The sequence below is a fragment of the Mobula hypostoma genome, chromosome 5, assembly GCF_963921235.1.
Source record: "Mobula hypostoma chromosome 5, sMobHyp1.1, whole genome shotgun sequence".
In the NCBI taxonomy this organism is placed as follows: domain Eukaryota; kingdom Metazoa; phylum Chordata; class Chondrichthyes; order Myliobatiformes; family Myliobatidae; genus Mobula; species Mobula hypostoma.
This window is the reverse complement of record NC_086101.1, coordinates 79,606,968-79,627,245: the sequence shown is the minus strand read 5'-3', so window position 1 is coordinate 79,627,245 and position 20,278 is coordinate 79,606,968. Positions and strand designations below refer to the sequence as shown.

Below are 20,278 nucleotides of genomic sequence, written 5' to 3'. Positions count from 1 at the left end.
TGATGCAGTTTGAGCTGAAGCTGGCAGTGCATTTGTGAGTCGGCAGCATGAACAGCAGTGGACTGAACACACAACCCTGGCAGGCACCAGTGCTTAGCATGGTGGAGCTTGAGATGTTGCTGCCAACTCAGATAGACTGACCGGATTCTTTCCCTGAAGAAGTCCAAGATCCAGTTATAGAGAGGAGTGTTGAGTCCCAATGAGGACAGTTTACCCATCAGCCTCCGAGGGACGATTGTGCTAAATGCCGAGCTGAAGTGGATGAATAGCATCTTAGTGTACGAGGTATTGCCTTCTAGGTGGAACAGGACAGAGTGAAGGACTGAGGCTAAGTGCACCAGTTTGAATGGTCAGCAAACTGGAAATGACCAAATGTAGCTGAAAGGTGGGATTTTATATGATCCCATTACCAGTTGCTCAAAACACTTCATGAATTTTTGATGTCAGTGCCACAGGGTGGTAATCATTTAGCCCAGTTACCATTGCTCTCTTGAGCATTGGAATGATGCCTTGAAGCCTGTAGGGCCAGTGGACTGTTTCAGAGAGGATTAAAGATGTCTGTTAAGACCTGTCAGCTGGGCCACACAGTCCCTTAGCACCTGACTAGGTATGTTGTCCAGCCCTTCTGCTTTGTGTGGTTTACTCTGGCTAGGGTACTCCTCACATCAGCTGCAGCCAGACAGGGTGCCTGCAGTTCAGAAAGAGAGGGGGTTTTCCACAATGTCAAATCATTCAACTGGTTAAATTGTGCATAGAAAACATTCAACCTATCAGGAAAGAAGGCATTGCTGTTGCTGATGTACAGTGTGGACTAATTATCAGTTATGGTTCGTACACCTTGCCTCTGCGCCACGTGTCCCTAGCGTCACAAAGGTGTCTTTAGATTTTCTGTGTGTATGCACATTTTGCCTTCCTGATGACATGGGAAAATGCAGCTCGTGCTTACCTTAGATCTGAAAGCAGTGCCACGATCCTTAAGCAGAGCTTGAATCTCCACAGTCAGCCATGGCTTCTAGTTTGTCCTGTGCTTAATCACAGTAACATCCTGCTATGTAGCCAGTCACCGATCCCACATATTTATTAATTTTGATGTGATGATCGTACGTAGTGGCCTTCCTAAATAGTAGTCCTGCAGCGCTGAGGTGGCATCTTCTGGCCAGGTCCTGATCTCCCTGTGAACTGGTTTGACTCATTTAACCAATGGTCTGTATGCAGGGATTAGTAAAAGGGACACGTAGTCTGAGTATCCGTGATGAGGGTTGAGGATAGCCTTGTCGGCTCCACGAATGTTAGTATAAACCAGGTCTAACATATTCTCTCCACTGGTTGTGATTTTGACATGTTGGTAGAACTTTGGCAGCTTTGTCTTGAAGTTGGCATGATTGAAGCTACCAGCAAAAATGAAGACACCATCAGGGTGACAGGCTTTGAGGTAAAACTCCTGCAGTGTTTCCCAGCACTAGCACAGGGGTGGGGGGAATGTAAACTGCAATAATCACAAAGGCAGGGAACTCCCTGGTCTACAGTCCACCATTAAAATCTCTATCTGCAGTGAGCAGTGGGCCGTTACTACCGAGGCATTCACATACCAGTTCTTACTGATGTAGATACACAGACTTCCTCCATGGGTCTTGCCAGAGATCACAGCATTTCTGTCTGCCTGAAGAAAGATTAGGCCTTCTGGCTGGATGGTGGAGTCTAGAATGGTGTCTTGAAGCCACATTTCTGTCAGGGCAAGCGTGCAATAGTCCCTCATCTCCCGCTGGTTCAGACGCAAATGGAAGTAATCCATTTATTCTCCAGCAATTGGACATTAACAACTAGAATTGACAGGAGCATGGGCTTGCAAAGGTCTGCTTTTAGCCTCACTTCAATACTTGCGCACTTACCGTACTTCTGTGTTCAAGCACACCGCTTCCGACAGCCACTTCCCCAAATACCTGTAGTAGACCACAGTACCTAGAAAGAGCCTGTTCCTTGTGTTAGTCTGTAACTGTGCACCTTCATTATTCCCCTTGCTAGTGAGGTAGACTTGTAGATTTTAGTATTTTAGTGTTTCTCGGTCACGAAAAGATGAACAAGACATGAAATTTCACCATTGGCTGGAGCCACCATGTGTGCTACCATCTTGGAATAGATCCAAATGATTGACACAAGTAGTGGTTTTGTATTACATGTTACAATGAAATAAATCAGAGATGCCAGCATGAGATCTACTGGCACAAGAGACAAAAATAGGGAAAAGTGAAAAGCAATCTTCACAAGATAAATGGGAACAGAATAACTTTCATCAAATTATTTTAGCTTACATGAATATTTTACGAATTTTACAGACAAAAATGTCTTTATTTTATGAAAGTGGCAAATGTTTACTCCATCCTCAGCTTTCAATGCTTACTTTTCAAATAAAATGTGCATCCATTTGATATATTTTGTGTTTCTATTTACTGTTACATTTTTGGATTCACTCCAGGTACAAGTTAGGCTTTATAAATTGACATATGACTTTACAGTAAACACACCAGAAATTAGAGCAGCTCCACTTTATTAAGTCTGATAAAAACATTGCAGCTAACTTTTATAAATGCCAAAATATTTATTTTTTTCACTCAGCACAGGGGCCACTTTACCCCATACTGTTTTAAGATGTTGTACGGTCCAAATTCAGAGAGGCTATGATTCATAACTTTGTTTTTGTAACTTATTAACATTAAACATTTGGGACTTTGGGTAAAACTCTGATAAAAAATGAAATACTTCTAGTACCTGATTGTTCAAAGTTTAACTTAGCACAGCCAAACTAACCAAGGAAAACAAATCCTAATTTAGATTCCCAGGTGGGAGAAACACCTGAACAATTGAACTCTGAAAGATTACAATGTCTCTTTAACTTACTATTCATAGGTTTACCTACAAGATTGCAAAAACTAAAATGGAGCAATGTAATTTATGTTCAAATGGCTGAGTGCATTGGCTTTGTCCTAGTGATCTCAGCTAGAGCAGCAGTGAGGCAGGAACAGGGTCACCACAACTGGCATCCATGTCTTCATGCAGGGAAGGAGAGCAAACCAGCTGGACTTCTGCTCTCAAATGACCCTGTGGAGACATTTCAAGGGGTTTGCGCTCTTGTTCAGCCAAATGTTTCAGTCATATTGTCACTGTATCTTATTGTGCAAACTTAAACATCAAAACCAGTCACCTGAATGATTCAGAGTTGCACCACACATACGAGTCTCTGAGCCCTTCTTTGTTAATCACTTATCTGTATTAAATCTGTATCCTTCTATGTTTTGACTATTTTAAAGTGTCTAAATGCTGTAATTGTATCTCATTCCATCACCTCCCTTGGCAGTGAGTTCAAGATATCAACAACTCTGTAAAAAAAAAACCAGCTCTGTGATCCTCCTTAAAATTCCATTCTGCCTCGTAAGCCTTCTGTCACAACCACGGAATCAGGTGACAGCAACCTCTGCTCTCACAGCCGCAGTCCACAGACCTGCGTCAGCTTGACAGCCATTAGCATTCTTCAAAACATGATTCGGCAGCCTTTGGCCACGCCAGTCCCATTCCCAGCATCTCACATATCCTCCATTTCTGTGCCCCAACAAACTCGGCCACTAATGCACCAACTTCTGCATCCGTACCGGAACTGAGTATTCCTCCATTGCGTGGATACTCTGGTAACCCTGATGGCTGCAGGAATCCTGTTACCCAGAGTGAGCTGACTTTCTAAGCCCAACCTAGTTGGTTTGGTGATGATGCTGTAAACTGGTGTACATAGTAAATCTCCTGGATGGACCTCCACTCAGCCTGTTCAATGCACTATGTGAGCAAGGTTTCCCCGCGGCCAGTCTTTTTGACGTTTTATTGTCGCGGCCAGTCTTTTTGACGTTTTATTGTCCAGTTAAGAATTGTTTCTGACCTGCCAGTATGAGGTCAAGAGGTTGCCCACCAACTCCTGGACCAATGCTAGGATGGAAGGACAATGAGACACTATGCAGTAAAATTCTCCATACCTGCAGTGGAAGCGGGATGGAATGAGAGATCCTTCATCACTGCCTTTCTGTGTGGACTGAATGCAGGGGTCTGGCATCAGACGCTATCTGTGATGGGCAGGACAGTCTGGACAGCTTGATTAATCTGGCCATTTGAGTTGACAACCAGGCAACGGACTGGCACAGGGAAAAGAATGTCTTGAGTTTTCTACTCTTTGGATCACTGCCTGTCATCATCCAGTATTCAGCCTTTGGAGGAGCCAGTGCAAGTGGGGCACGTGCACCTATCTCAAGAGGAACGAGATCGGCGCTGAAAAGGGTCCTGTCTCTTTTGTGGTGATCCAGGACATTTACAGGTGTCATGTCTCAAGTGCCCAGTAAAAGAGGGTACCCATCAGCAGAGAGGGGAGTTCTTGTGGGTTTATTCTCCCAGAAATCAGTTTCCCCTAATTGTGTGATGCACCCAGCTTCCTTCTCATGGGAGACTCAAACCCATGAACTTCAGCATTCATCGACTCCAGAGCAGCCTGGAATCTCACGTCAATATTTTCTCTCAATCTCTGGCTCAAAAATGGGGAGTTCTGACTCGGCGATTGAGAGAAAATATTGACATCAAGGCCCTGGATGGTCAACTTCTGGGTACCTGTAAGATCCACCTTTCAACTGAACACTTCCAACGTGCTTGGCCAACCATAGGGAACAACTCTGCTTCTATCTGGTTGATTTGCCTGAACTACTGTTGGTGTTTGGTCTCCCCGGTTATCCCGACATAACCCACAAATTGATTGGTTGCTTAAAGCACGCCAAGGGTGGGAACCGGCATATCTGTCTACCTGTCTGGGTCCAGTTCAAGGTCCAGTCTGTGAATCACCTCCTGTGTCAACTACAGGTGTGGGTGTGTCTGGCATTCAGGCGGGATATGCAGATTTTCTTGAGGTTTTCAGTAAAAAGAAGGCCCCCACACTGGGTATATGACTGCGCCATTGACCTCTTATCCAATACTAGTCTTCCCAGCTTCCCCACAGTCGGTCTTGCCAATGAACCAAACTTGCACTGTTTTGCAATACCAATATCCGATAGGATCTTGCCATCACAAGAAAGATGTTTAAAACAAACCATTTCATGATTTGTTGAAAACTGAGAGGCTGTGGCAACCAAGTACACTACTATCTTAACCACTGTCTATTCTCTCCCTATAGAGAAAGACTTCCAGTCTATACAACATCCTGATCAATCTTTTACTTGCTAGTAACATGCCAATACCCACAGAACCACAGATTTCAAGTAAAAAAAAAATGCAGAAAAGTTTCCAAAAATTAAAGTGAAGAAAAGCAACAGAGTAGAATTGGAATGACAAATTGCTGGTAATCTAAAGGAACACACACAAAATGATGGAACTTAGAAGGTTTGGCAACATCTACAGCGAACCCTGTAGAATTTTCTCTAGTTGTGAATAAATGTGACCAGATCTTCATGCAAGTCCTAAAACTAGATCAACAGAACCCAATTAAATAAATAATATAAAAACATTATACTTATTCATTTATTTATTGAAAAAATGATCTAATATTACATGTATATGTTTAAAAAAGTATGTGAACCTCTGGGGTAATGCCTTCTATAAAAGCTACTTAGAGTCAGGTGTTCCAATGAGATTGGAGGGGTGGGTTGTAGAGGTACTCTGTCCGAAAAAGAGACACGCAAAGTCAGCTTACTGACAGAGCCTGCTCTTCTCAAGAAATATTTGTTTATGTGCACCATGCCTCGATCAAAACAAATTTTTAGAGGAACTTAGAAGAATTGTTGAGCAGTATCAATCTGGAAAAGGCTATAAAAGCATTTCTAAAGACCTGAGTGTTCCTCAGTCCACAGTAAGAGAAATTGTCTACAAATGGAGGAAACTCAGCACTGTTGCTACTCCTCCTGGCAGTAGGTGTACTGCAAAGATCACACCAAGAGCACAACATGCAATGCTAAAGGAGTTGAAAAAGAACCTAGGTAACCGAAAAAGACCTGCAGAAATCTTTAGAACTTGATGAAGTCTCTGTTCATCTGTCCATTATAAGAAAAACACTGAACAAAAATGCCGTATATGGAAAGACACCACGGATGAAGCCAATGCTCTCCAAAAGACAGAAAACATTGCCACACGTCTCATGTTTGAAAAAGACCACCTGGATGTTCTACTATGCTTCTGGAACGATGTTCTGTGGACAGATGAGACAAAAATTGAACTTTACGGCAGAAATGCACATTGTTGTGTTTGGAGGAGGAAGGACACTATGCCCAACACCAAAACCCCATCACAACTGTGAAGCATGATGGAAGGAGCATCATGGTTTGGGGCTGCTTTTCTGTCTCAGGCCTTAGACAGCCAAGGGAACAATAAATTCAAAATAGTATCAGGACAGTATCAAGACATTTTACAGGCGAATATCAGGATAGCAGTCTGATAATAGATTAATAGAAGTTGGATAATACAACAAGGCAATGATCCGAAAAACAAGAGTAAATCAACAATGAAATGGTTTAAAAAGAAGAAAATTTGTGTGTTGGAATAAGACCATAAGACAAAGGAGCAGAAGTCGGCCATTCGGCCCATCAAGTCTGCTCCACCATTTTATCATGAGCTGATCCATTCTCCCATTTAGTCTCATTCCCCTGCCTTCTCACCATAACCTTTGATGCCCTGGCTACTCAGATACCTATCAATCTCTGCTTTAAATACACCCAATGACCTGGCCTCCACTGCCTCCCGTGGCAACAAATTCCATAGATTCACCACCCTCTGGCTAAAAAAATTTCTTCCCATCTCTGTTCTGAATGGGCGCCCTTCAATCCTTAAGTCTTGCCCTCTCGTACTAGACTCCCCCATCATGGGGAACAACTTTGCCACATCCACTCTGTCCATGCCTTTCAACATTCGAAATGTTTCTATGAGGTCTCCCCTCATTCTTCTAAACTCCAAGGAATACAGTCCAAGAGCAGACAAACGTTCCTCTTATGTTAACCTTCTCATTCCCGGAATCATTCTACTGAATCTTCTCTGTACCCTCTCCAACGTCAGCACATCCTTAAATAAGGAGACCAAAGCTGCCCACAGTACTCCAAGTGAGGTCTCACCAACGCCTTATAGAGCCTCAACATCACATCCCTGCTCCTATACTCTATTCCTCTAGAAATGAATGCCAACATTGCATTCACCTTCTTCACCAACAAACTCAACCTGGAGGTTAACCTTAAGGGTATCTCGTACGAGGACTCCCAAGTCCCGTTGCACCTCAGAACTTTGAATTCTCTCCCCATTTAAATAATAGTCTGCTCATTTATTTCTTCTGCCAAAGTGCATAACCATACACTTTCCAACATTGTATTTCATTTGCCATTTCTTTGCCCATTCTTCCAATCTATTCAAGTCTCTCTGCAGACTCTCTGTTTCCTCAGCACTACTGGCGTCTCCACCTATCTTCGTATCATCAGCAAACTTGGCCACAAAGCCATAATCCAAATCGTTTATGTACAATGTAAAAAGAAGCTGCCCCAACACGGACCCCGGTGGAACACCACTGGTAACTGGCAGCCAACCAGAATAGGATCCCTTTATTCCCACTCTCTGTTTCCTGCCAATCAGCTAACACTCTATCCACATATGTAACTTGCCCGTAATTCCATGGGCTCTTATCTTGTTAAGTAGCCTCATGCGTGGCACCTTGTCAAAGGCCTTCTGAAAACGACTGAAATTACTTTCTGGAATGACTGAGTCAAAGTCCTCAGCCTAAGGAAATGCGGAAGGACCTGAAGCAAGCAATTCATGCAAGGAAGCCCACCAACATCCAGCCATTTGGTAAGGAGGAATGGCCTACAATTCCTCTAAGCTGATGTGCAGGACTGACTAACAGTTACTGGAAACATTTGGTTGAAGTTATTGCTGTACAAAAGGATCACACCAGTTACTGAAAGCAAAGGTTCACATACTTTTTCCAGCAAATACATGCAATATTGGATTATTTTTTCTCAATAAATAAATGAACAAGTAAAATGTTTTTTGTGTTATTTATTTAATGGGGTTCTCTTTATCTAGTTAGAAGACTTATGTGAAGATCTGATCACATTTTATGTCATATTTATGTAGAAACAGAGAAATTCCTACAGGGTTCACAAACTTTCTAGCACCACTGTACGAAGGGTAATAAAATCCCTTCATCAGGACTGGAAAGAAATCTGGAAGAAGCTACTAGAATTGGAATTGGTTTATTATTTTCACATGTACTGAGATAAAGCGAAAAGCTAGTCTTGCATATAATTACTCAGTATAATGAGATAGAACAAGGTAGAAAAAACAGAAGTATAACAGCTACAGAGAAAGTGCATTGCAGGTAAACAATAAGGTGTAAGATCATAACAAGGTAGATAGGGAGGTCAAGGGTCTATCTTATTGTACTGGGGAACCATTTAATAATCATTAACACGGGGGTTGAAACAATAACAAGTCAATCAAATCTGACCCATGTAGTTTAATGTAATTAAAAAACAATTATCTTAATCAAAAACTATCAAGTGATGAACGTTAGAACAATCAACAAAAAGTCAGTACCTTTCTTCAAAGCTTCAAGAAGAAAAGAAAGATTTTCAGCAAAACTGCCCTGTAATTACAACATAAATATAATCAAGTGAGTTTTATTCAATTGTCATGGACTCTGTGCAAATATTTAAAAAAAATAAGATTAGATTTCAATCAAATCCTCCAGATGGTCTGCATGTTGAATAAGATGTTTTTGCAATTTATCTACTTGCCATTGCATCAATTCAGTATTAACAGCCCAAGTTAGCCTTTCATTAGTGCTCCTAGGAAAGTATGTATAGAACTTTCAGCATCAAAAAAAAAACAGTAATAGCTGAATGCAAAACAAATAAAAAGGAATGAAAGGGATATTCAGCAGATGAGGCACATCTGAAACAGAGTTAAGGTTTCAGGTCACTGACCAGTTATCATGAAAGAATCACAATTAGCCTGACGTGTTACCTAGGTTTCTTTCTCTAAAGATGCTTTTGAATTTCCTGTGAGCCCCTCAGCAGTTTCTCTTTTATTTTGGTACTTCAAAAGGAAAATCGATTGTATTAATAATAACCTTCAAGAACACTCTCCAATGTATTGTTTAATACTATAGTCATACTAAATGGGAAAGGCTCAGAAACATCTGGCAACTCAAAATTGGGCATCCATAAAGCACAGTAGCAGGTGAAATACACATCATCACATGAAGCAACCTCACTGCCCACCTAGGAATCTATCCTAGTACAACAGAAACAGAAGGACAAGCTAGGCACAGCAGCAAGCACACTTAAATGCTAATCCAGTCAAGCCTCAACAGAACTTGTCAAGTTATACTTGAATAGTCCAATGGAATTGAGGATGATGATCATCAGGTTCATGTAGCTCTTCAGATACATGAGGGGTCCATATTTGGATGCAAATATTCTTTGGCAAGGCACATTAGGATGCAGACGAGAGCAATTTGTAGCCCTGTTTGACTTCTTTCCCCTTTCTTCACCACAACATTCTACCACTGCATTAAGACATTCAGCTTTGAATTGCTGTGTGCTTTGATGAAGCACGTAGCACCATGCTGAGCAGTTCAGAGTTTGAGCCTTCCACACAGAGTATGCCCAAAAGAAAATGAATCTCAGGGTTTATATAGTGACCTACATGTATTTTGATAATAGATTTACTTTAGAACCTTGATGAATTTGAAAATTCACGTACATCTTAATGCAATGACTTATCTATGTGATCTTATTCTTCAAGAAGTACGTGTACTAAATAACAACAATGCCATGCATAGACAGAGCTAAGATATCTCATGAAGAAACTGATTAAATCAGATCTCTGTATTCCTTCTATATCTATTCATGATTCGTGAGGGACAAACAATGAATGGAGGCACTACACCAATAACAGGTCCAATCATATTCAGGCAGAAGTGCCACAAGGCTTCCTCAAAAGATCCAAAGAATCTAGTCTTCATGCTTTCAGAAGCCAGTCATGGAACACATTAACTCTAGCCTCCCAGACAACATTGACCCACAATGATTTGCCTAACAACGGTCCAGGCCTATAGCAGATGCTATCTGCTAGGCCCTAAATTCAGCTCTGAGCATCTGGACAATTAGATATTGTTTATTGAATACAGCTCCACTTTCAATGCTATAATTCCAAACAAACTCATCTCCACATTGCCAGATCCGGGATTCAACACGTCCCTTTGCATGGCCAGTCTCAACACCCTTCTCTACTCCATGTACACTTACCATTGCATGGCCTGTTTCTGCTCTAACTCCATCTTCAGATAATGCCGTCGTAGGCTATTTCTCAAATAACAAGTCAGAGGAGAGGAAAGAGCTAGAGAACGAAGTGAAATGGTATCTATGCGATCTCCTAAACTCCCAAGAACACAGGCTTGATCAACCCATGTCTGTTCGTACATTAGTCTTGCCATCCTAGGAAAGACTCCCTTCAGAAAAGGAGACCACGAGCTACAAAACAGCTGCAAAGTTCCAAGGAGAAGGTCTTGTTACACCCTGTGCAGCTGTAGTCATGCCTCTGTATCCAAATCCTCTCACAATGGAAGGCCAACAGACCATTTGCCTTCCTGATTGCTTCCTCCTGCACCTGAAAATTGGTGCAATTGGTGCAAAAGAATATCCAAATCTCATATTACCTTCTCTTTTTCCAATCTGTCACCTTTTAAACAATAATCTGTCTTTTGAACCAAAGTGAATAACCTCCCGGGTATCTATGTTAAATGCATTTGTCATTCGTTTACTCACTCATACAACTTGCCTACATCAAATTGCATCCTCTATCTTACTTCACAATCACACTCACAGTCCTACTCTATCCACAATAACTATGTGTTAACTGCAAGTGTGGAGAGTTTATTTAACTTTTATTTCCCTCAAATAAATCTTTGATATGCATGTTAGGAATAGCTAGAGCCCAAGCAATGATCATTGTGCTACTCATTAGTTACCACCTACCATCTGCAAAGAGACCCGTTTATTCTCCTCGCTTCCTGCCTGCCAACCAATTTTGAATCATTTTAGTATTTAACCTCAAAACACATCATCACCAACATCAATGTCCTGGAACTTGCTCTCATAATGCCATGGGAGTAACTCCAGTAAAAGGACTGTAGCATTTAGAGATGTATATCAAAAATGTATAAACGTAATAATTTGACATTTGTGATTTTACACATGCACTGTGAGTTCCAATATGTGGAAGAAGCATCACATTTGGATGCTTCTGAAATTTTTAAATTAAAAATTGATGATAAAGAACAGACCAGGTTTACAGTCAACACACACAAAAAATGCTGGTGGAACGCAGCAGGCCAGGCAGCATCTCTAGGAAGAGGTACAGTCGACGTTTCGGGCCGAGACCCTTCGTCAGGACTAACCGAAGGAAGAGCTAGTAAGATAGCTCTTCCTTCGGTTAGTCCTGACGAAGGGTCTCGGCCCGAAACGTCGACTGTACCTCTTCCTAGAGATGCTGCCTGGACTGCTGCGTTTACCAGCAACTTTTGATGTGTGTTGCTTGAATTTCCAGCATCTGCAGAATTCCTCGTGTTTGCAGGTTTACAGAAAAATTATTGACTTACAGGAGTTAACTCATACTAAAAGAAACATTGGTTTTAAGACTTTCATTCCAATTGAAAATGCCATTGTAATATTAGGTACAAAAACATGCACAATGTCACAATTGAACTATCAAATAAAAAACTCACAAAAACTTTATCTCCAACAACATTCTCAAGCTGAAGCTGCCTTGTGATTTCTTTCAGTGCAACCTTGTCATCTGTTTGCAATAACCCTAAAATGGGAAAAAAAACATGATTACAATAGTTTTATTACTTCAACTGTTGGACAAAAATAAAGCTATTTCCCAAAAGAAAGTATCTCCGATTTTGTTATGATATAGACAGCTACTCGGCCCATTAAAACAGAGCATTCCTGTCAATCCTGTTCAAGTACTGTATTTATTTCTCTGTAACTCTCACATATCGAGAGAGTGGGGGGGGGGTAGAGAGTGGGTGGGGACAGAGCGGGGGGAGAGAGTAAGGCAGGGAGAGGGAGGAGGGGAGGGCAGATGTAAAACAGAGTGCTGAACAAATTCTCCTGCGATCCCTTGATAGTCGAAGGACCACATTTAAATCTGAAGAGACTAATTTTGCTGATGATCATAAGAAAAAGCACAAAAGATGATTATCAACAGCAAAGTTTGCTTTTTGAAGGTTTCTTAAAAATAATATAAAAATGAAAACAAGTGAAATTAGTTGAAGACAACAAAATGGACACACACTTATTTAACAAAAGAAAGCTATCGTTCTTTTAAACATAGCAAATGTTTTCAATCCAACCTATTCTTCTTGATACTGTATTATTAACTGGAAATAAAGAGTGGAAATCATATGATGGTGTAATTAGACATTCACAACAAGCCTTCAATAGAGAACTGCATGGAAAAAGATTGATGAATAAAGCGGGGCATAGTGGAATATAATAGAGTGGTAATTGTAGTCAAAAAGCGGTCATCAATTACTATTTATTGTACTGAAGGAAGAAAGTAATGGAAGAAAAATATGATTTATCCATTCATGTTCCTGATATGTTTTAATTACTTTGGAATTCTGTCAGTCCAATTTTAAATCTAGCTAGGGAGAAAAGTCTAGAGAAAATTGTCATGGTCTAACCAAACGACTTCATGAAATTGGCACCTGCATTAATCGCGATCAACTTCCATGCAATTTGAAAACTTGGCATGTGGTTTATAAACAAAGGTTATTTACTTAATTAAACACTGTGGTAAACCAAATACTATGTCCTCGTACTGTCAGTTCAGTACTTCTTTCCCCATGGAGAATGTTCACTACTTCAGAATTTATTACAGATCCCTAGCTGAGTTTATCCATCATCTTTTATAAAAAAATGTTGAATGTCTATAAAATGCCTTTTTGAATGTTGAAGTAAAACATTGTCAAAGATTCTTTCCACAGTCCACAAAATAGTGACGTTCTATCAATGTATGAATGCTTTGATAACCAAGACCACCTCCTGCAAATGCAGATGTACAACTACACAGATGATACTTATAGGAGATAATTAACTTGGTAACTAAAATAATTATTCTGCTATTACCCATGTGCATTTTGAGCCATCTTTTGAACACAGGCACCAAGTAAAGTTGTACCCAATCTCCTTGAACCTCACTAGAGTCTGGCTCATTGTAACAGCCCCAAGCTCACAAATTCCTCCCAAAGGCTCAATATTAGACTATCACTGGTCCCTAGGGTATTATTTGCTTAATGCACTTTCAGCTCATATGAATTGATATCAGCTGCATAACAAACAAATCAATATTGCTTGGTTTAGCACTACTTCAGGTAAGATCATTGGTTTTAACTTGTTTAGTAAACACAAGTAAATATTCCAGCTATCTAGCATATTCATCACAAATTGAATATACTTAAATCGATTTTTAAAATACTCTCTGACTTACTGATTGTGAGTCAGTAAATTTTTAACTTTGCACATAACCATTGCTGCAATACTTTTCCAAATTCCCCTTTGCTCCCACTTTCAGCATGTTATATTTTTGTTTATCCATCCCAGGGAACCTTTCCCTGCCAGATCTGTAGGAAGTTGAGTTTCCTCTAAATTTGAATTTTAAAAGTATTAATTTGAGACACACTTTATTTAAGTTTGGGCTTGTGTTCTAGATGGTTAAACATTACTCTTTATAAACTACCAACTTCTAGCCTCAAATTAAGAGAAGGATATGCTGTTAACAGTCAGGTCAAATAACGAAGGATAACATAGGGTCTCTGAATTGAACTAGTAACTCTTTTTCTCTCCACAAATGCTGTCTGAACTGACTAGCTGCATCACTTTCTTACTTTTGTTTCCAGATTTCCAGCATCTGTATGATTTTGGTACTACTCTGAAAGCTGACATAGTCCTGATTGTCTCCTTTCTGTTTAAAGAAGTTTGAGAAATGTCTCATATGATTCCATGGCACAACACAGACAGCTATATTAAACCTGATTCTGATTCACAAGCACAAGGGTAGAACTTTTCTACAGGGGATCAAAGCAAGTAAAGGGTAATGTTAAGTATAGTTTGTAGGTTAGTGATAGACATAGACATAGAATAGTACAGTACAGTACAGGCCCTTCGGCTCACAATGTTGTGCCGACCCTCAAACTCTGCCTCCCATATAAGCCCCCACCTTAGATTCCTCCATATACCTGTCTAGTAGTCTCTTAAACTTCATTAGTGTATCTGCCTCCACCACTGACTCAGGCAGTGCATTCCACACACCAACCACTCTCCGAGTAAAAAACCTTTCTCTAATATCCCCCTTGAACTTCCCACCCCTTACCTTAAAGCCATGTCCTCTTGTATTGAGCAGTGGTGTCCTGGGGAAGAGGCGCTGGCTATCCACTCTATCTATTCCTCTTATTATCTTGTACACCTCTATCATGTCTCCTCTCATCCTCCTTCTCTCCAAAGAGTAAAGCCCTAGCTCCCTTAATCTCTGATCATAATGCATACTTTCTAAACCAGGCAGCATCCTGGTAAATCTCCTCTGTACCCTTTCCAATGCTTCCACATCCTTCCTATAGTGAGGTGACCAGAACTGGACACAGTACTCCAAGTGTGGCCTAACCAGAGTTTTATAGAGCTGCATCATTACATCGCGACTCTTAAACTCTATCCCTCGACTTATGAAAGCTAACACCCCATAAGCTTTCTTAACTACCCTATACACCTGTGAGGCAACTTTCAGGGATCAGTGGACATGTACCCCCAGATTCCTCTGCTCCTCCACACTACCAAGTATCCTGCCATCTACTTTGTACTCTGGCTTGGAGTTTGTCCTCCCAAAGTGTACCACCTCACACTTCTCTGGGTTGAACTCCATCTGCCACTTCTCAGCCCACTTCTGCATCCTATCAATGTCTCTCTGCAATCTTTGACAATCCTCTACACTATCTACAACACCATGAACCTTTGTGTCGTCTGCAAACTTGCCAACCCACCCTTCTACCCCCACATCCAGGTCGTTAATAAAAATCACAAAGAGGTCCCAGAACAGATCCTTGTGGGACACCACTAGTCACAATCCTCCAATCTGAATGTACTCCCTCCACTACCACCCTCTGCCTTCTGCAGGCAAGCCAATTCTGAATCCACCAGGCCAAACTTCCCTGGATCCCATGCCTTCTAACTTTCTGAATAAGCCTACCGTGTGGAACCTTGTTAAATGCCTTACTAAAATCCATATAGATCACATCCACTGCACTATCCTCATCTATATGCCTGGTCACCTCCTCAAAGAACTCTATCAGGCTTGTTAAACACGATCTGCCCTTCACAAAGCCATGCTGACTGTCCCTGATCAGACCATGATTCTCTAAATGCCTATAGATCCTATCTCTGAGAATCTTTTCCAACAGCTTTCCCACCACAGACGTAAGACTCACTGGTCTATAATTACCCGGACTATCCCTACTACCTTTTTTGAACAAGAGGACAACACTCGCCTCCCGCCAATCCTCCGGTACCATTCCCGTGGACAACGGGGACATAAAGATCCTAGCCAGAGGCTCAGCAATCTCTTCTCCTGCCTCGTGGAGCAGCCTGGGGAATAATCCGTCAGGCCCCGGGGACTTACCTGTCCTAATGTATTTTAACAACTCCAACACCTCCTCTCCCTTAATATCAACATGCTCCAGAACATCAACCTCACTCATATTGTCCTCACCATCATCAAGTTCCCTCTCATTGGTGAATACTGAAGAGAAGTATTCATTGAGGACCTCGCTCACTTCCACAGCCTCCAGGCACATCTTCCCACCTTTATCTCTAATCGGTCCTACCTTCACTCCTGTCATCCTCTTTTTCTTCACATAATTGAAGAATGCCTTGGGTTTTCCTTTACCCTACTTGCCAAGGCCTTCTCATGCCCCCTTCTTGCTCTTCTCAGCCCCTTCTTAAGCTCCTTTCTTGCTTCCCTATATTCCTCAATAGGCCCATCTGATCCTTGCTTCCTAAACCTCATGTATGCTGCCTTCTTCCACCTGACTAGATTTTCCACCTCACTTGTCACCCATGGTTCCTTCACCCTACCATTCTTTATCTTCCTCACCGGGACAAATTTATCCCTAACATCCCGCAAGAGATCTCTAAACATCGACCACATGTCCATAGTACATTTCCCTGCAAAAACATCATCCCAATTCACACCTACAAGTTCTAGCCTTATAGCCTCATAATTTGCCTTTCCCCAATTAAAAATTTTCCTGTGCTCTCTTATTCTATCCTTTTCCATGATAATGCTAAAGGCCAGGGAGTGGTGGTCACTGTCCCCCAGATGCTCACCCACTGAGAGATCTGTGACCTGACCCAGTTCACTACCTAGTACTAGATCTAGTATGGCATTCCCCCTGATCGGCCTGTGCACATACTGTGACAGGAATCCATCCTGGACACACTTAACAAACTCTGCCCCATCTAAACCCTTGGAACTAATCAGGTGCCAATCAAAGGTGATTCTCAGTTTATGTTGCAGTACCATGGTAAAATTAGATTTAACTTTTTAATTCGAAGTTGCTTCTCCCGAACTGCAGCGGGATGCAATAGAGACAATAAAAAATAGAACACAGAACATTATAGCTCGGAACAGGCCATTTGGTCCACAATGTTGTGTTAATCTGGATGCTAATTTACGCTAAATATCCTCTATTTGTGTATCATTCATATCCCTCCATTTCCTTAACATTTATATGTCTATTTGAAAGCTTCCAAAAATCCACCAAACTGCTCGTTTCAACTACTACCCTATTCCAGGTACCTACCTACTCTCTAAGTAACCAAGGAGATTTATCAGATAACATCTTTTTCTCTTCCTCACTCCTTGCCCTCAATTCTTTCCAATAAAGACAGCAAAGTCTTTTTCTTATAAGTAAACCAGTAGTAATTTGTCATTTGCAGCACGAGAGGGCATAGTTTTAAGGTGCTTGGAAGCAGGTACAGAGGAAATGTCAGGGGTAAGTTTTTTTTACGCAGAGAGTGGTGAGTGCGTGGAATGGGCTGCCGGCGGTGGTGGTGGACGCAGAAACGATAGGTTCTTTTAAGAGACTCCTGGATGGCTACATGGAGCTCAGAAAAATAGAGGGCTATGGGTAAGCCTAGGTAGTTCTACGGTAAGAACATGTTTGGCACAGCTTTGTGAACCGAGGCCAAGCAGCATCTATGGGGAAGAGTAAACACTCGATGTTTTGGGCCAAGACCCTTCATCAGGACCAAGCTGTCTAATTTTCCATATCAATGTAAAAAAAAACAGTATTTACTGCAGACACCAGTCTGACAATTCTAATTTTATGTATTTGCATCAACTGGAAATTACTAAAATCATTTCAGATTTCACTATTTATGCTTAAATTTAATTTTTTTTCCAAAATCAGATAAAAAAAAGAGCTTCACTCCATACAAAGCCCTGTTATGGATCTATAGGTAAAAGATACATTGCATCCTGTTGGAAAATGCTACTCACCATTTAAGTGCACTTGCAGAAGGTTTTCCTCAATTTGCTTTCTTTCCTTCAGTTCATTTAACACACTTTTCAGCAGCTAAAACAATAAAATAAAATAAGGGTTCAACACTTCAGGAGCAAAAGCTCCTTTTTGACATTAACTTTCAGAGATACAAGATGAAAAACTTATAGCACAGCAGCAGATACAGAAAAAAGACAAATAACTTGCATCTATTTGAACCAGTGGAGCATGGACAACGATTCATCAAGGCATTGCTTCTGATCTTGGAGACTCAGTTTTGGGAATCGCTAATATCAGTTGAGGCTGGTCAAAGGAAGATGCTATGTGTCAGAAAATGATGCTGGAAATCCTTCTGTAGATGACAGTTTATTTGAAAGGGCAAGCATGAAAGGGAATAAGCAACTCATTCCAGAGATAATATGGAGAGGAACAGAATCATAATTGAACACAGATGGTCAGGAAAACTCTTGAGGTAGACACATGAACAGCATCAGCAGGTAACCAGAAATCATGACACTGGATTCTCTTGTAGTCAGTAATTTACTGACTGCACCAGCATAACTATTCAGTGAAGGCAACTTCTTCCTTTTCCTCTTTCTACTCCGCTAGCTCCATCAATTGCAATAACCACACAAACCCTTCTAAAAGAAATACATCTCAAAAAATTTCCTCAGAAAGATTCTCTATTAATCAAATCACAAAAGTATCATGCATTTGTACCAAAATATCCCCAGGCACTTCAGAAACATTTTGCTGGTATGAAAAACTGCCAATCATGCACTCGTAATGAACACATTAACCAAATATTACAAGAACTCATCTCTCACCTGAATGTGGTACAGAGTCATTAACAACATTGAATTATAAAGTACTCAGAAACAGAGAACCCTCTCCATCACATGGTGCTGACATGGCTACAGGCAGACAAGATCCAGAGATTACAGAAGATGACAACATACTTAAATGACTAATCCCCTCATATTCCCTTCTTTATTTTTCATAATTTACAAACTACATACACTATAAGCATGTAATTCTTGATTTTACTTTCACTGCTGTTAACTGAATGTTCAACATGTGGAAAAATGCTATTATGAATAGAATGCAGCAGGGTCAGAGAATATGTGTACTCAAAAAAGCCAACTCCAGCAATAAAAAAGGAGGAAGAGGTTCTACACAAGTTCTGGAAGACAGGTCTTAGGTGTGGAACATATGTGAAAATGTCCACAGTGGAAAGCCGAAGGGCATGTGGAAGAAGCTGTGTTGACATCTGCCATAGGCTGTCTAAAAGCTTGAGTACAAAGGCGAGAAGTCAAGGAAAGTCTGGTTTCAACCTTATAAAGCACTCTGCACAGTCCTTGGAGTCTACCCTTTCCAGCAAAATAGCAAAACCCAGTCCTTTTCAACAACACTATATCTAATGATTAAAAATTGCATGCGCAGTAATGGAAGAATAGATGTCAGCAATCAAGAGTCATATGCATTATTTTTTACTTATTCATAATGGGATGTCGTTGTCATATCTTATGACTACATTACAGTTTATATTCCTTCAGGTTGAACATGGCGTGTTGAAAAAGCTGCTGATTTTGGACAACATTAAATTTTCCAAATCCCAGAAAAAACATGTCCCACAAGTTAATTTGACAATTCTATCCTAACTCCAACATTCATACATTAAGTATAATGTCTGTCCACAGCAAAATAACCTTGAGTTTAAAAAAGAATAAGCTTAGATGATGGAAATCTGAAATAAAAACAGAAAATGCTGGATGCATTCAACAGGTCAGACACCATATATGGAAAGAAAAATAATGTTATTGGTCCAGAATCCTTCATCTTACCAATGGCCTCATTTAAATTTCAGACAAAATCTTCAAAACAGATTGTCCTTTTCACTACAACAAGAACATAATTGAACGTATCTTTTGTTGCAGCTAATGGGGAAAACAAATAGTTCAGAGTATGTTTTACTATAGAAACATAGAAAATAGGTGCAGGAGTAGGCCGTTCGGCCCTTCGAGCCTGCACCGCCATTTATTATGATCATGGCTGATCATCCAACTCAGAACCCCACCCCAGCCTTCCCTCCATACCCCCTGACCCCCGTAGCCACAAGGGCCATATCTAACTCCCTCTTAAATATAGCCAATGAACTGGCCTCAACTGTTTCCTGTGGCAGAGAATTCCACAGATTCACCACTCTCTGTCTGAAGAAGTTTTTCCTAATCTTGGTCCTAAAAGGTTTCCCCTCTATCCTCAAACTGTGGCCCCTCGTTCTGGACTTCCCCAACATCGGGAACAATCTTCCTGCATCTAGCCTGTCCAATCCCTTTAGGATTTTATACGTTTCAATCAGTTCCCCCCTCAATCTTCTAAATTCCAACGAGTACAAGCCCAGTTCATCCAGTCTTTCTTCATATGAAAGTCCTGCCATCCCAGGAATCAATCTGGTGAACCTTCTTTGTACTCCCTCTATGGCAAGGATGTCTCTCCTCAGATTAGGGGACCAAAACTGCACACAATACTCCAGGTGTGGTCTCACCAAGGCCTTGTACAACTGCAGTAGTACCTCCCTGCTCCCGTACTCGAATCCTCTCGCTATAAATGCCAGCATACCATTCGCCTTTTTCACCGCCTGCTGTACCTGCATGCCCACTTTCA

At 41.0% G+C, this 20,278-nt stretch overlaps 1 protein-coding gene across 6 annotated transcripts in view; it reads right to left on the bottom strand.

Annotated features, from left to right (window-relative positions):
- Window positions 1-20,278, bottom strand: part of orc4 (origin recognition complex, subunit 4) — a 132,231-nt gene that overhangs the window by 40,514 nt on the left and 71,439 nt on the right. For all 6 annotated transcript variants that reach the window (XR_010018040.1, XM_063048593.1, XM_063048597.1 and 3 more), the window contains 3 exons: window positions 17,614-17,689; window positions 11,783-11,868; window positions 8,590-8,638 (listed from right to left, as the gene is read on the bottom strand). Coding sequence is in view for 5 of the 6 variants with exons in the window: in XM_063048593.1 (XP_062904663.1) it covers window positions 8,590-8,638; window positions 11,783-11,868; window positions 17,614-17,689 (211 nt within the window). In the remaining variant the exon portion in view is untranslated. The remainder of the gene's footprint in view (window positions 1-8,589; window positions 8,639-11,782; window positions 11,869-17,613; window positions 17,690-20,278) is intronic.